The 15,277-nt window shown below is 39.6% G+C and overlaps 3 protein-coding genes across 6 annotated transcripts in view; 1 reads left to right on the forward strand and 2 right to left on the reverse strand.

The window, feature by feature from the left end:
• The window catches only part of LOC121945405 (uncharacterized protein C7orf31 homolog), a 64,433-nt gene that overhangs the window by 617 nt on the left and 48,539 nt on the right, over nt 1-15,277 (forward strand). For 2 of the 3 annotated variants that reach the window (XM_042489559.1, XM_042489558.1), the window contains exons 2-4: nt 1,360-1,423; nt 1,519-1,805; nt 2,531-2,691. The gene's annotated coding sequence lies outside the window, so the exon portion shown is untranslated. The remainder of the gene's footprint in view (nt 1-1,359; nt 1,424-1,518; nt 1,806-2,530; nt 2,692-15,277) is intronic. The other variant, XM_042489561.1, reaches the window with a different exon arrangement.
• On the reverse strand, nt 6,495-9,163 carry snx10b (sorting nexin 10b). 2 transcript variants are annotated; one of them, XM_042489566.1, is made up of 6 exons: nt 9,116-9,163; nt 8,751-8,882; nt 8,559-8,659; nt 8,332-8,433; nt 7,422-7,631; nt 6,495-6,971 (listed from the first exon to the last, which is right to left on the reverse strand). In XM_042489566.1, exons 1-6 carry the CDS (start codon nt 9,146-9,148, stop codon nt 6,842-6,844), a joined length of 708 nt encoding a protein of 235 aa, XP_042345500.1. In that variant the 5' UTR covers nt 9,149-9,163; the 3' UTR covers nt 6,495-6,841. The 2 variants fall into 2 exon arrangements, with proteins under 2 accessions (XP_042345500.1, XP_042345499.1); XM_042489565.1 differs by having other exon boundaries at nt 8,751-8,885.
• On the reverse strand, nt 10,541-14,727 carry cbx3b (chromobox homolog 3b). Its single transcript, XM_042489564.1, is given in 7 exon segments — nt 10,541-11,766; nt 13,010-13,170; nt 13,597-13,753; nt 13,848-13,988; nt 14,412-14,473; nt 14,475-14,693; nt 14,695-14,727. Coding segments are annotated over 7 exon segments (894 nt in total). The 3' UTR covers nt 10,541-11,645.

Genomic DNA, 15,277 nt, shown 5'->3' on the forward strand with positions numbered 1-15,277 from the left:
GCTGGTCATTTTAATGTTTCTTTAAAAACTTACTGTTAGTGTTGATAGTTAATCTTATGGCTGGAAATTGTTATCTGCTGCCACCCAGATAACACATTTTACCAACATTTGTAGCATTGTTAGAAACTTTTACTGTAAAAGTTATGTTTTTCATCTGATTCATTTACATTCTTTGTCTTTGCCCCCCTGTAGTGTCACTGAATCAGTTAACTAATTATGCAAATTCTAAAACAAATTGACTGCACCAGTGATAAACTGGATATGTCCTGTTGAAGAGGATGAATTCTTAAGCTCATGTTTCTCAAACATTTCAGGTCAAGGACCCCTAAATTGAAACACATTAGGTCACAGACCCCCTCATTTGATAAAATTTGCTTCAGGGTTCTACCTCGGAAAAGATATTGGTTGACTGATATAATAAACACCAAAATACCAGAATGAGCATCAAACATTTCATTTCCTGCATTCTGGTGAATTTTTATGCAATAACTTGGTGCCTTTCCTACATTAGTCAATTATGGAAATGTTATGGTACTTCCTGATTTAACTGTGCATAGTTTCTCCATCTTTTTTTCCAATCTACACTCATGCTTATGTCTCTCATTTGGACACTTGCATTGGGCTCACTTCTATAGTGAATGAAACAGTGACAATACACAATTTCAGATTCAGATTTCAGATTTTTCTTGGGACCCCTGGGGCTTCCTAGACTTCTGGTTGAGAACCATGTATTTTGCATAATGATAATTAATTTAGATCACCTTAGAGATCTGTTTTTACTTTGACATTAAGTACTTTTCGGTGTCAAAAAAGCATAAAAAATCTGCCATGTCTGGATGTTAAACAATGAAATATGGAAACTTTCACGGGATCTGAATTCTTTTTATAGACACTATAAAAGAAAACGTGTCTACCTCATGTTAATGGCTAAAGGGTGAGAACTTAAAGGCACCTAAACCTATTTGTTGAAAAATATCGTAAGGAACAGTTTGAAAGCTCCAAAAGCTGGTAAGCAGACCCTTGCGTTTAAATTGTTTTGGTTACATATACTGTACTAAATACTGTTTAGAAAGTTTAAAAATGAACTTCAGTGCTCAACTGATGAAAACTGTTCAGTACTGTCAGTTTAAACATGTTGATACACCTCTGTCCAGAACTTCATGTGTATTAAACCACATCTGCAGAACTTCAGACAATCTGGTTTGGCTGTCCACACTGTTTCATGTGCATATTAATGAATTTGACATGGGCCCTATTAACATACCATGAATGATAATCATGTGAATTTAGGACACTCATTACATATGTATTACATGAATAGCAGGTGGGGTAATTTGAGTAATTTGTGGCTTTATGCAGACACTGGGATGATGGACGGCGTCTGGAGAAGACAAGCTGAGCCGGCCAGTGGATCTACTGCAGAGTAAGGAGAATTTAGACTCATCATAAAAGATTTCTCCTTGCCTCTTATTTCACTTGGACATTTTTATGTTTTTTTTATTTTCTACCTCATTGCAGCCGTGAGCTGCCTGCTGATTTACACACACTGGCAGCGAAGCACAGAGGCCTCAAGAGACGGTGCCCTCTACCCCTCCATTTTTTCTCCCCTAGTTCCTCCACCCTCTGTCGTCCTCTCGCTGCCACCAACGGGCGTCTCTGCATTCACTGGGCCGGGTCTGACCAAAGAGCTCCCCCTCTCCCAGCTCCTCATCTCTAACAAGACGTTAGTCTGGAGGGCTTGTTATCCACACATGATCTTGTGACACACAGAGGGGCTGTTCCCCTGTGCCAAGACACACATTCATGTAAGTATGAGCAAAGGCATCATAGACACTAAGGCAGTGATACTCGACTTACAGCAGGCCAATCTGGCCCTTGATAGGGAGCTGGGTGCTCCCCCAACCATTTTCTAATTCACAATAAAAAATAATGTGATTCACACTGGGAATTGTTTTTGTACTTTTGTATACATAAGGTGCCATAGAGTGCATAGAAAAAAGCATAAAAGGATTGCCCGCAACTGACAGAGGTCCTAGCTAAGCTCCTAATGTCCAAAAATCCAAGATATGTCCTGAAATCCTACAAACATCCCTAAAATCCTACAAACCTCCCTGAAATCCTAAAAATTGCCTTAAAATCCTAGAAACATCCTCAAATTTGAGAAACATCCTAAAATCCGAGAAACAGCCTAAATTTCGAGAAATGTCCTAAAGTCCTAGAAATGTCCCAAAATCCAAGAAATGTCCTAAAATCCAAGAAATGTCCCAAAATCCCAGAAATGCCCTAAAATCATAGTAAAATCCTGAAATCTCAGAAACATGTATGCTGCTGCAATTGGCCCCTGGCATCCTGTTTTTTTGCAAAAGTGGCCCCCAAGCAAAGCAAGTTGAGTATCCCTTTATTATCTTAATACAATGCCCTTCCTTCTCCATCTGTTTGTACGCTCCAGAGGAAACATGTCTGATTTTACTCACCATATTATTTCAGGAAATTATAAAGCAGTAATCTCAATTTCTGTTTTTCCCCTCAGGCCTGTGTTTTCAAGGCAGAGGAGCTTGGTTTCACGCTGATCAGCCCTGATTCCAGGAGACGAGGAGCTGTTGCTCGCCTTGGTACAGTGATCACGCCCGTCTCCAGTAATTGCTACATCCGTGCACCAACAGGCGACAGCATTTGGAGAAGAAATAGCAGGTATGTACCATGCAGAACCAAAAGAAAGGTACCGGGGGTGTTGGATTTGATGAATGATGGATAGCTCTTAAGTCAGCTCATTTCCATTTGTGACAACTGAGTGATAGAGAAAAATGTTTCAGCCTTGAGAAGAAGAATTTTTCCACCAGACTGAGGCAGGTGTTAGAATATAGCTTTTGAACACACACACACACACACACACACACACACACACACACACACACACACACACACACACACACACACACACACAAAGACACAAAGCTACAAGGACAGATGTAATGTCTGAAAATCCTCTTTTTGCTGTCAGGTTGTGGAATTTTTGTGACCCTCTATAAATCAGTGCTCAGTATTGGCATGAAATGTGGGAGACCTTGAAAAATGTTCAGAGCTGCGGCATATGTTATTAACAATTCAATTAACCCCAGACATCCAGATCATTTACCTTGCTCCTTCTCTTGCCCCCTCGTGAATGCGATTGTCTTGCTTTATAACAAGCTCAGTATTACCAGCCTGTGCCATTAACATATGACTGTTGTTGGTGCAAAACTCTGGCATCATTGCTTGAGGTCTCATCCCCTATCTATTGGCAGTGCAGCTGGGCCTCTCTGATATTGACTCATCCGGGTTTCACTGAGTTGCAGGCAAAGAGATTTAATATCTCAAGTGGTGCTGAACTCCTATTGCTACTAATGGATTCTGTATAATGTGGCACTTAAAATGCATGAGCAGCCTCTGATTTATCTGTAATTTGCCTCCACTGGTGCATATCTGCCTCAATACTTCCATTTGTTTTTGGCTCTGTGCGGTCCGCTCAGTAAATGAACCTTGATTGGGATTTCATATTGTCGCATTCCAGTTTGACAATTTTGTTCTATACAAAACACAAGATGGGTTTTTTTATTTGCTTTTTGTGATTCTGTTTTAATTACACAACAGAGGGAATAGTAAGTCAAGCGTGAGATCATAGACATGAGGTGGGGTTTATTTGAGCTGTCGCTGCAGAAAGACATGCTGACTTGGTCAGAGGCAGATGGGCACCTCCCTGAGGAGCCATTTTCCTTTATCTTATCTTCTACTGGTTTATGTGTCAAACAATAAGCATGGTAATTAGATTAAACTGAGCTGAAGCACTTGTGGAACTAATGAAAATGTGATTTTATCTTGTACCTTTCTGAATAATCGCAGTTATGTCTGGCTAAAGAAAAAAAGAAAAAAAAAAAGAAGAAGATGAAAACATAGACATTTTATTCGCTCCATGTGTTTTCACTCCATTTGACCTCTTCGGGGTCACGCAACATGGAGCAGGGAGCTGTTAGCCAATCGATCTGGTGGGTTTAAATGTGTCAGTGTTGTCATGGCAGCAGAGCTGCACTGACAGGCTAGGCTAGAGTGGCTCAAGGTTAACAACCAGTGGAGCAGAGTCACACACCATTAAAAGAGGAGTCAATACTCCTGGACAGGTCAGACTAAAACTAGGAATGTAAACGTTTCAATCCATGAGACGATAAGAAACAATCAAAGCTTTACTGCTACAGAGACCTGTTTACATGTTCTGAACCGTGTGAGGAAACTTGCTAAGTTACTTAGCAGAGACAACAGACACGGACATCATCTTTAAAGCTGCTCAAAATACCACTTCAACAATACCACTTCCTGCTAGTTATGTGACATATTGTGCATCTTTAGAACGATTAATAGCCTCTTTTATGTTAGCAGTTGCAGAGTTGTTTTGATGCATATTTAGAACGTTTTCAGAAATACTGAGGGAACAAGTCTCCCAAAGATAACATCAGTAGTTCTCCCAAGGGGGGACATGGTCACCCTAATTCATTTACTGCAAGGCATTACTGTATTTAAGAGGGTGTAGCACAATTTTATCTTTTAAGCTAGTGTGATTGTAGTGATAATTTCTAAAACTAGACAACCTACGGCATCCATTTGTACCAATTATAGATTCTATGTAAGAATGGATGACATAAAGTCCCCAAAAGTGAAGCAAAAACATCTCAGCATACAGTATATGTTTGTTGACATTATGGCATGTGTTGCCATGTGCTGTTGTTGCCTAAATATAAACATTTGCAGCAGCATCTCACCATATGCATTTGTTTACCGCAGTAGCGGCATCCTAGACTGTAAATAACAGCTGCAGAAGGATACCTAACTTGTAATATGTAGACCTGGAAGTCCACTGACAAAGTGGCAAAGTTGGGATGAGAACATACTTATTGTTCTCATCACCCTGAGGTTATCAGTTTCTGATAAGTATAGTTTTGTATTAGTTATTTAATGCCGTTAAAGGGGATTTACATCATAACTGACAGCTGTATGTGCCAACCCGTGTGCTCACATTCAGTGGCACTCCTCACGACTGGTCAGAATGATGTGTGGGCGGGAACTTGATACCATGGAGACTCTGGCTTAATTTTTGTACACTGGAATAAGTGACTTGAAGGCTTGTTCCAAGTATTTTTTTCCCCTAACAGTAGGTGTTCTTCAAATTAAATATGTATATTTGTCTTTTTTAAGTGAAGGAGAACCAGCATATTTATAATGGTGAATTTCTTCCCACAGAATTGAAGGGCCTAAATAGAGCACTCAGTGCATCCAAAGTCCTATAGATAACGTGAAGTGATAGTAAAACTGTCTGAAAATGTATTATGGCAGTTTCTTTCTATTAACATCTTTAAAGTGAATAATTAAACTATTTCTTCAGATTTCTTTTTTCTGACTTTAAGGGCTCTGTTTATGACATAATGACTAAGTCCTTTTTTACATTAAAGCTGATAACAGCAACCTTATGCAAAGGCTCTGGTTTAGGGGCCCCCTGACCCCTTGGGCCTGGGCCTGGTAGGCCCATTTGGTAATACACCCATGTACTTAAGGTGTGCTTTCTCTATGTATTTGAGGCATAACCTTTTATTGAATATCTAGCTAAAGCAAACATGTGCAGCACTGACATACTCAGTGTTTGAAACTGCAAGGTAATGCTGCCCTACGCAGTTAAGCACTGAAAAGAAGGCATATATGAATACTGCATTAGCATATATGGACATGCATGACCACACATATGCACCCACACTGCTTCAGAAAAGACATCCCACAACCCTAATTTGAGTCAGTGGGCTTTTCTGCTGTCTGAACTGTCCTGCTGCTCAGAGCAGGTCTGAGGTGCTGTCACCTCTCTGTTCCATGCAACACAAGCCTATTGTCTGCTCTGAATTTATAATGAATATCACAACCACTGCACAGAGACCAAGTTAATGTAATTAGCTGTGCAGATATGTCAGCCTGCCGTTGCTCTGGTTAGTGGTCATCACCTCTGCATAAGCATGGTGCTGCTCACTGTGGGAGCACATGTGTTTAGCACACACACATGTGCAGACACACAGAGACATGTGTCATACAAATGGCTCATAGAAATGAAAAGCAAGTGAAAGACAGGTAGAAAAGGTGGCTTGTCAGTGCAGCTGGCATTTTGCTCAGCGAGGGACCAATGCAGCCTGTCTACCTCGTAGCCCTCTCAGACAGGAGCAAGTCCATGGGGATCCCGCAGGACCTCCTACCAGCCATACACCTGACAGGGGGACTGTCTAAAAACTCTGCAGAGACCCTATTATACATCATACTGCTAAGCACTGCAGTGGCCACCAGATGACAAGCTTCCCACACCTTACACTTTATTAGGAGGGGAAGTTCAGCCACAGAGAGACATCAGGCTGTCACAGCTTAAGATATTGCATTGTTATCTGCACATATCTAGCAAAATACACCTTGTGAATGACCATAACTGGCGATGCTCCTGTTAAGCTTTTTTATGGAGTAAATATAGACAGTTACAGCATATGTTCATGGATTAAGTGAATAAACAAACATATTGATGTGACAACACTGCCATCTTCAGGCACAGTGTTGCTAAAACGTTATAGCTATACAGACCAAACACTGGTATTCAACATAGATACATTTTATTACTATCCACTCATGTTTTACATGTTTACATGTTTTAAACTAAAATGCCTTGAACAAAATTACTTTTTGGAAGTGAAACAAATAGGAGCGAGAATGCAGCCAAAAGTGCAGTATGGCAGGTAACAGGCAAATTTCTTCTTGTACGGTCCAAATATTTGTGCTGCTGCTGATGTTTTCATGTTGAACCACATGAGCAGCTGAGGGTTTCCTCCTGGCTGGTTCCCATGAGATCAAGTGAAGCCGTACTGTGTGCTGTATTTATTGCCAAATCTTTAATTCGAAGCTCTGGATCTCTACACTCTGAGCTGGAATGAAAGAGACAAGAATAGAGAGTGGAAAGTAATTTTAATTTTATAATTTAGAGAAGGAGATATTTTATTATTTGTCCTGGAAAATACATCACTGAGTGTACACTTTTCCTTTTTTTGCCGTTTTTGCCTTATTTTGACAGGTCAGAATTTAAACATGAAAGAGGGAGAGAGAGAGGGGATGACATGCAGCAAAGGGCCACGAGCTAGAAACTAACCCATAGCCAGTACAGCAAGGGCATAGCCTTTGTACAAGGGGCACCCACTCTTTCCACTGAACAGCTCAAGTGAGTGTACACTTTAAAGCATATTTTGCTTTACTACTAACAAAGCAAATATAAAATAGATCTTTATAAGTAATGGCTTTCAGCTCTAGTGATGTTTTTTTGGGGAATCGAAGAACTGTTTGAGTAGAGAATAACTACAAAAAGTTTTACATCAGAATACCTGTCGGAGTCAGAGTCACAGGACATGCTGAGGTCCTTCTGCAGATCCTCCTCAGAGTGAAATCTCTTCAGGCCACAGCGCTTGACTGCCTGGGCCACAGAGTAATGGGTCCTGCCAGCAGCACAGGCCTCCATCTTGGATGTGTTGAGCTGTGATTGTAGGAAAAGATGCAGGCAGCTGTCGGACAGCAGCAAAGGGTTCTGCAGGGTCCTAGAGAATAAGGACAATAAGGATTAGATTGTTGTCTATAGTTGCCTATATTTAGGGATGGCTAGTAACACAATGCACTAAATGTATAAGTGTATATATCAATATCAGTATCAATATCAGTTTTCAGCCAAATTAGTTGTTATATATAGGCATATTGGATATTGGCAAAACATCCAATATCATGCATCCTTAAGGAGTAGCACCTCTACTGCAGAAGCAATTGTATCACTTGTCTTTTGACTATAATTGCATAACAATGGAGCAAAACTCAGAGCAAAAGGCTGCTTTTAGTGTATAATTCCTGACCACATATGGCCACACTCTTTGCACCAGAATCTAAAAAGGACAGAGCTTACATGTTTTGGTTAAAAAGATTACATTTTTAAAGTTGTTTTTTTTTTTTTTTGCACTGGGCCACACACCCTAGAAAATAATGTTTAGGCAGCGTGGAGTAATTATTAACCAGGTACTTTGTTACTGTTATTTGAGTAGGTTTCTCAAATGGTAATATTCATTTAGCTTGAATCATTTTTATGGAAGTAACTATACATTTACTTGAGTGTATTGTATTGCTTGTTGATGTGAGAACAGCAGACACGAGTCCCAGGGTTCCTAGAAACTGTGATTCCCCAGTATTGTTGTGTTTGTGTTGCAGTATGTCAAAGTTCATGTGTTTATTGATCTGTGAGATTATCCTTACTGTTCCAAAAACTTTTGCAGCCCTTTCATCCGTTCAGTGATCTGCTGGGCATTGTTCAGGCTGAAGAAGGGGTTCTTTGGGGGCAGCTCTGGTAGCTTTACCCTGCAAAAGACACAAATACACCATAAAAATGACAGCAACTGTAGTGCAGATTACTTTTAACATGGAAAGTAAAATTTTTGTTTTTTCTCAAATTGTCGGTTCAAAATTCAGTAAAAAGGACTTACAATAGCAACGAATTTGCTTGTAACTTCTGCCTGAGCCATACAAACTCACTGTACCGCCTTCTCACACTTGAGATCTTCTTGGTAAAGCATACACTGTCGGTCTGAGGGACACAAGCATTACGCACATGTCACAGTAAGTTAACCTATTTCATTATAAAGATCAAAACAGCTGAATTTTATCATTATACTTACATGCAAACAAATTTCGTAGTCTATATAGGCATGCCAAAAGTCATTCTTTTGTATCCGCGGGTCCCGCACCCAGACACTGATCACCTGCTGCATGGAGAAGGCAGGGGAAGACAGTGATGCACTGAACTGAATCTGCTATGAAAAAGGGGAAGTGTTTTATTGGCAGATAGAGGAAGTGCAATGACTAACAGGAATAAAATCAGATTGGAAAATCCCATCAAATATCCTTTATTACTCAGGACAAAAAAATAGGCCGTACCAGATTTGAAAGCTCCTGAGCTCAAAGTTTTTTTTTGTTATTTTTTAAATAACTATGTAACTTTTTAAAAACTCTCATCAGAATTAAACAATAACTTCAGACCTACCTCATTCATAGTGTTGTCAGTTTCTTCTCTCATAATTCCAATAATCTTGTTTGAATATCAGTAATGTCAAGGTCAGCCAGATAATGCTGCGCTTAGCAATGTGCCAATACCTTTTATTTCCAACTTTTATTGTCCAGGAGCAAAGGTTTCAAAATAAAGTCACAAGACTGAGATAAGCTCCTCCTTGTAACTGTCAATTCAACAATAGTCTCGGTGCCAACATGACGGTACCAAACTACTACTTCTTATCATGTGTATTGTTATTGACTCATTTAGAAACTGTCAACACATCCAATGCCTCAGCTACTGTTTTTTTTAACTGATCACTTAACTGAAGTTCCCTGCAAAGAAAATTTTTTTTTAGAGAATTTGTCCGTCACCATGAAATTTCTGAATCAGCAGAGGTGTCACATAACATAAAGTCACATAACTTTGACTTGAGTCACAAAGTTGATGACTTTAGACCCGCCTTGTAAAAAAACAAAAAAATACATGCAACTTGGACTTAAACCAATTACTTGTGACTTCATTTGAACTTGAGCCTTTTGACTTGAAAATACTTGATACTTTCCCCCAATTGCAAAGATTATAAAGTATGTTATTTGATAAGTGCCATGAAACAATTCAGTTCCTTAATCAAGTAACATTAACACCAGTTTTTAAATAATTTTAAACAATATTACAGTATCCAAATAATTTGCGTATGAGAACTGAGGAACTAACATTATGTTAAAAGGTGCCGTGATACCAAAGATAATTTTGTTCGCATTCAAAAACTATGCAGTCATCAACAAAAAAATAATTTAAAAAAAATTCTAGTATGCAAAACATGTAGGTCACCAATACAGATGGGGACGCAACCATCTCCAAGTAGTTCGACATTTTAAATTGCACAAAGAACAATAAGTTGAGACAAAAATTAACATAGTTAGCGAGCCAATGCTTAGCTAATAATAGCTTAATAGCCAAGTAACTTTTTAACAAATAAAAACACCTTTTAAAACACATTGATTTTTGTACATTTAACATTTTGCATTAAGATGGCACAACATTTGGTGAAGAGTACATTAAGGGCTTTGCTTGTCTTGACTTGGGACTTGTGCAAAGACTTGAGACTTACCTTGACTTGCCACTTTAGCACCTAGCACTTTATATCTATTTATTCAACCTCGATTCAGTTCTCACCATCGAGCACCTGGTGCTCCTTGTGATGTAGCTTCTTTTTTGTATTGTTTTTACATAAATGTGTTTTAATTTTTCCAGTTTAGATGTGATATTCTCAACATGTCTTTTAAAGAGCAGGACTTGCATATGCAAAAAATCTGCCTTTTGCATGAAAAAGTAGACAGTAAAGTATTTTTTTCTATCCTAACATATAATAAAGCATGTGACAAATGTGACAGTAAAAAACTTAAAGTGAAAAGCTTCACAAAAATGTTTCCTTTATTTAAAGAGACGTCACAGATCCATGGTCAACAGTTACAGTAAATCAGTAGCAGGTGTGTTTTAAGAGGTTTAAGGTTCAGCTGTGTGTCCCATAACAGTCATGGGAGATATGTCGAGTCAGAACAGTGCCATCAGGATACAGGTAAAACAGACCTGTATGATTACTGAAAAAAAATGCCCCACATAATTGGACAGTGTCATATCTAAAGTGCTACTTTTTACAATCTCATTAGCTATCTCAGGCCCACAAAAGCTATTAATCTTAATAGATTTCTTTTAGAAATATTCTGATTTTTTGGCTAATTCTGCCAGGACTTCACTTTGTGTGAACAACAAATAATATATTTTTAAAACTCAATAATATTCCTATTATAATTTAATAGAGGAGAAGATTTTTTTGGTTCTTAGCAGCTGATAGGAAATAAGGGAAAATTTGTGGTGGGCAACATTTTTTAAAAGCAACAAAAATGGGATCATACAGAAACACAGTAAAACACAGTAAAAGTTGTGGCTATAAACACCTTACACAATACTAGTTCAAACACCAAACGTTCGAACAACATGTCTACAATCTTCAGTTTTAACTAAAAGCTACATGAACTGGAGGTACTGATTGGACAGCTGTTAGTTCACTTTGTCTACATAATGTTGCTAAAAAAAAGATATAAAGCACACACAAAACAACCAAGATGTAGCTCAGCGGGACTATAAATACCAAAATACTACAAAACAATAAAACAAAACACATGACCACAGTGATTGTGTCTGCTTACACAAGACCAAAGCTGCTACAAGTTAGTCTGACCTCAAATCAGCTTCTCTGCACAGAAGGTTAGTTTTAGACTCCATCACAGTCTCTGCAAAGGCACAGAGACCTCGTTGAGCACCATGGGACTGAGAGCACTATAAAATCCATCCCTGCTGAGGATCTCGCACCTGCCACAAACTCTACCTGTGGCGTAATTTCACACAGCATGCCTCTAATGTCAGCTGAAGGAGGACACTCAATGGAGGTTAAACTAAGCTTCAGATGAGAGTGCAGCTGTTTATCAGTTCGCCTCTGTACACAACCCACACACGCACTTCACTGTTCCTCGTCTCCGCAGTGCCAAGTCAGCTTCCGCTCATAGAAATCGATGACCACCTGGGGACACCTGGCGCTGGCTTCGCGTGCTGGCAGCAGGGCCACATCGTCGGAGTTCTTCCTGCGGGGAAACACGCAAAAAATCTATAAGTGTAAAAATGCTTCAGCAGCAGCTCACACTTGTGCCAGTTCGGAAATAGTTGTTGTGTAGGAGAAAATACAATCAGTTTCTGAATACTGTAGTTTTTATATATCCATTGACAGTTTTCCTGGCTTAAAGGGGCAACACAGATATTAAGTACTGCACTGAAGTTGTTGGACTCACAACAGATGTTTAATTGTTTCTGGTTGATTATTATTTATCTATTTGTATTGTACTTTCTACATCTATTTGTATTCTACTTTTGTATCAGCTAGGCGTTTAGTTGTGTGTGTGCGTGTCTGTATCTCTCTGTCAGCAGCTAATCTTGCAAACTACTAGACCAATCAACTTGATATTTTGTTTACACATAAATGACTTTTATGTTCAAGGATCTATCTGGTGGCAGTAATTCACAATTGTAGAAAAATCTGTATTATGAACTAATTTATACCATAATTTAGTACTGACTGTTCACTCGTCTACAACAGTCGGTAGGGGCCCCAGGGTTTCGGGAAACGGCTCGGCTAAAAAACGACAAGCCTTACTTGTCTGTTGCAGGCCACACTTTTGGCCTTCATCGTGGCTTAAGAACTGACACCCAAAGTAAAGTTTTGTCTAATTTTGAGCTACAAAATCTGCAGATTAATTCCATGGCCGATTAGTTACAATCCACACAGGTTCAGCACAATACAAGATGAGTTATGTTATCTTATTGCATGTCTTCATCACATGTAAAGCAGTCTGAATTGCCTCTGTGCCTGAAAGGTGCCAACAAATTAAGTTAAATTCTTTGTCTTATATGGATCAAGCTCCAAAACACTAAATCCTTTACTTCCCATGATGCAACTAAAGCATCTTTTCCGATCAAAAACATAAAAAAAGCAAGTGGCTGCGTTGGTGAGGGCGTGCTGCTTCTTTATCATAGAAGCATGCTCCCCATAATTTGTTACTAATCTAAGGAATGTTAGGTGGTCACTGCCAGTGTTGTCTCGCCTTGTCTTCTTAGTTAATGATATACTCGCATCACGTAATATATTTCACTGTGTACCTACAACAACAAGACTAAACACCCTCATATACCTGACACCATATGCACTGTCATCCTCTCTGTAGTTTAAACATTTAGCCTACAGCTTTGAATGTGAACGACAGTGACTTTTGCCATTAAACAACATTTACTTAACCCCTGGCAAGGACACAAAAGAGGAAGCAGTGCAGTTACCATTTGACAAGGAACATGAGCTCTCCCTGTCTGTCTGTGGAGCCGATGATGCACTCAGGCTCGAGGTAATTGCTGAGGTTAGTCGGGGTGTCTGACTGCTCGTCATTTGGCTCGCTGTTGGTCTGCACAGTGAGAGCCTGCTGCTGAGACTGCATGCAGGACTGCAAAGAGAGTGACAAGGACAAAGATGCAGCAGTTAGAAGAAACCACAAAGTCAACATCCGCATTTTGCTGTACACGGTCATTGTGAAAAAAAGGGAAATTTTATTACTTTCACTTTCAAGGGCATTGTTAAACTACCCACCTTCACACACCATTTACTTTCATATTCAGCTCTAAAACCCTAAAAAGAAGGAATAAAATCTGCCAACATAGTCAAAAGTTTTTAATTGACTCCAGTGCTGCTTCATTTTACTTAGAGACAAAGCTTCCTGAATTTTCTGACTGTGATGTACTACATCAAAAGCATCCTTATAATAATGTTGTTTTTTTCTTTTTTTACAGATTTAGATGTGGAAGTTCTGTTAATAACATGGAAACAACACAAACTCACAGACACTCCAACACTTAATTTCTCACATACTCACTATTTCCGTCTCCTGCTCTGTCATTTCTTCTTTAGGAATCAACTCGTGTTCTGTTAGCTCTTCCTCATTCCCCTCTGAGAAATGGGTGTTTCTCAGAAACTCTTCAATAAGTTCAGGACAGTCCAGATTGTCTTCAGGTTCCCATGTGTTTTCCGCACTGTAAATAAATTAAAAGGAAGGGAGAAAACACTTGCATAAAAAAAACAAAACAAAAAAAAGCCATAGTACATAAAGAAGCAGAGCTCACTCACTCAGTGAAACCTTTCCACTTCAGGAAGTACTCAACTCTCCCATTAAAGATCCTGCGGCGAATTATTTTTTCTACCACAAACTCCTGGACAACTGTAGTCTCCTCAGTCTTCCTCTGTTTGGCAGTCTGCTTCTTTCTCATCCTGCCATAAATGAGAAGCAAATGAATGACAACCAGCTTGTTTTACTAGCAGTTCACTAACACATGAGAAAAAAAAGTGGCTTAAAATTAAAACTCCAGACTTGATGCAGACTTTTTTTCTTTAATTCTGCTGGGATATTTGCAGAACAACATGGCAGTGGTGAGTACTAAGCTATGCCCTTCAGACAATGATCCACACACTCATTCTAGCGCTCCACCTGCTGTTTCTTTCGGGAGCACAACATACTACTCCTTCCGTCCAAAACGCAACACGTTAGTATCTACACACGTGTACGGCTCATTCAGACAGTTTATCTAGGAGCATAATGTGCAAACAGCAGCGTGAAAACATGTGCGGAAATGTGCTCGATTGCTGCACAAGACGCTACACTGAACAATATGCACGTACGCTTTCGGTGTTTACTTAATCTCGGCGGACAGCCTGCTGCGGTGCTGCTCGGCTCTGTGTGGAGCAGGTCGCTGGAAAACTACATGCACACAGCGCCGTCGATGCTGCTCTGTGCGCAAATGTGTCGTTCGGCGTGTTTACATGAGCCAAACAACTTTTCATGAATGAGTTAAAATTAAAGATGGCCGTGGATGCTCGGAGGAAGTGGTTGCCAAGGGAAAAGGTCATGCCAGGAAAACCGGGAGGAGACGACGGGGACGCGCATAGCGCCGACCAATCAGGGAGCAGTCCGTCCCCCAGTCCAGTGGTCTGGAACAGCCCTGCCACCCATGGGCGTTAGCTGGGTATGGCAAGGGACTGAGTGCACTTAACGCGTCTCACCGGGATTTTAGACTGGTTCCAGGTTGTTTTTACTCTTTGATCTTTATAGTCTTTGAAAGCAACTGACACTTGATCACATTTCTGCATTTATAATTATTATCGTTGTAAGCGCCTTTTTAGCTGCAAAATAATATTTGATACCATTCATACCAGCTATTATATTATTCAGTCAGTCATTTATTGTCCGTAAACGCTCGTCCTCGTAAGGGTCGCGGGGGGACTGGAGCCTATCCCGGCTGCCATTGGGCGAGAGGCGGGGTACACTCTGGACAGGTCGCCAGACTATCGCAGGGCCCTATTATATATACTATGTTATATTATATTATATTATATTATATCATTATATTTCCTCACTTACATTTATTTTACCTCTGCAGTTGGTAGTTACAATGCAGCTAAGGAAAAAATAAAATATGAAAAATCATGAAATATAATTGTTACAGATTAATTTATCCCAACACAATAAAAGTAGTAACAATCTTCATCTTGCATCAAAAGCA

The sequence above is a fragment of the Plectropomus leopardus genome, chromosome 7, assembly GCF_008729295.1.
Source record: "Plectropomus leopardus isolate mb chromosome 7, YSFRI_Pleo_2.0, whole genome shotgun sequence".
Classification (NCBI taxonomy): domain Eukaryota; kingdom Metazoa; phylum Chordata; class Actinopteri; order Perciformes; family Serranidae; genus Plectropomus; species Plectropomus leopardus.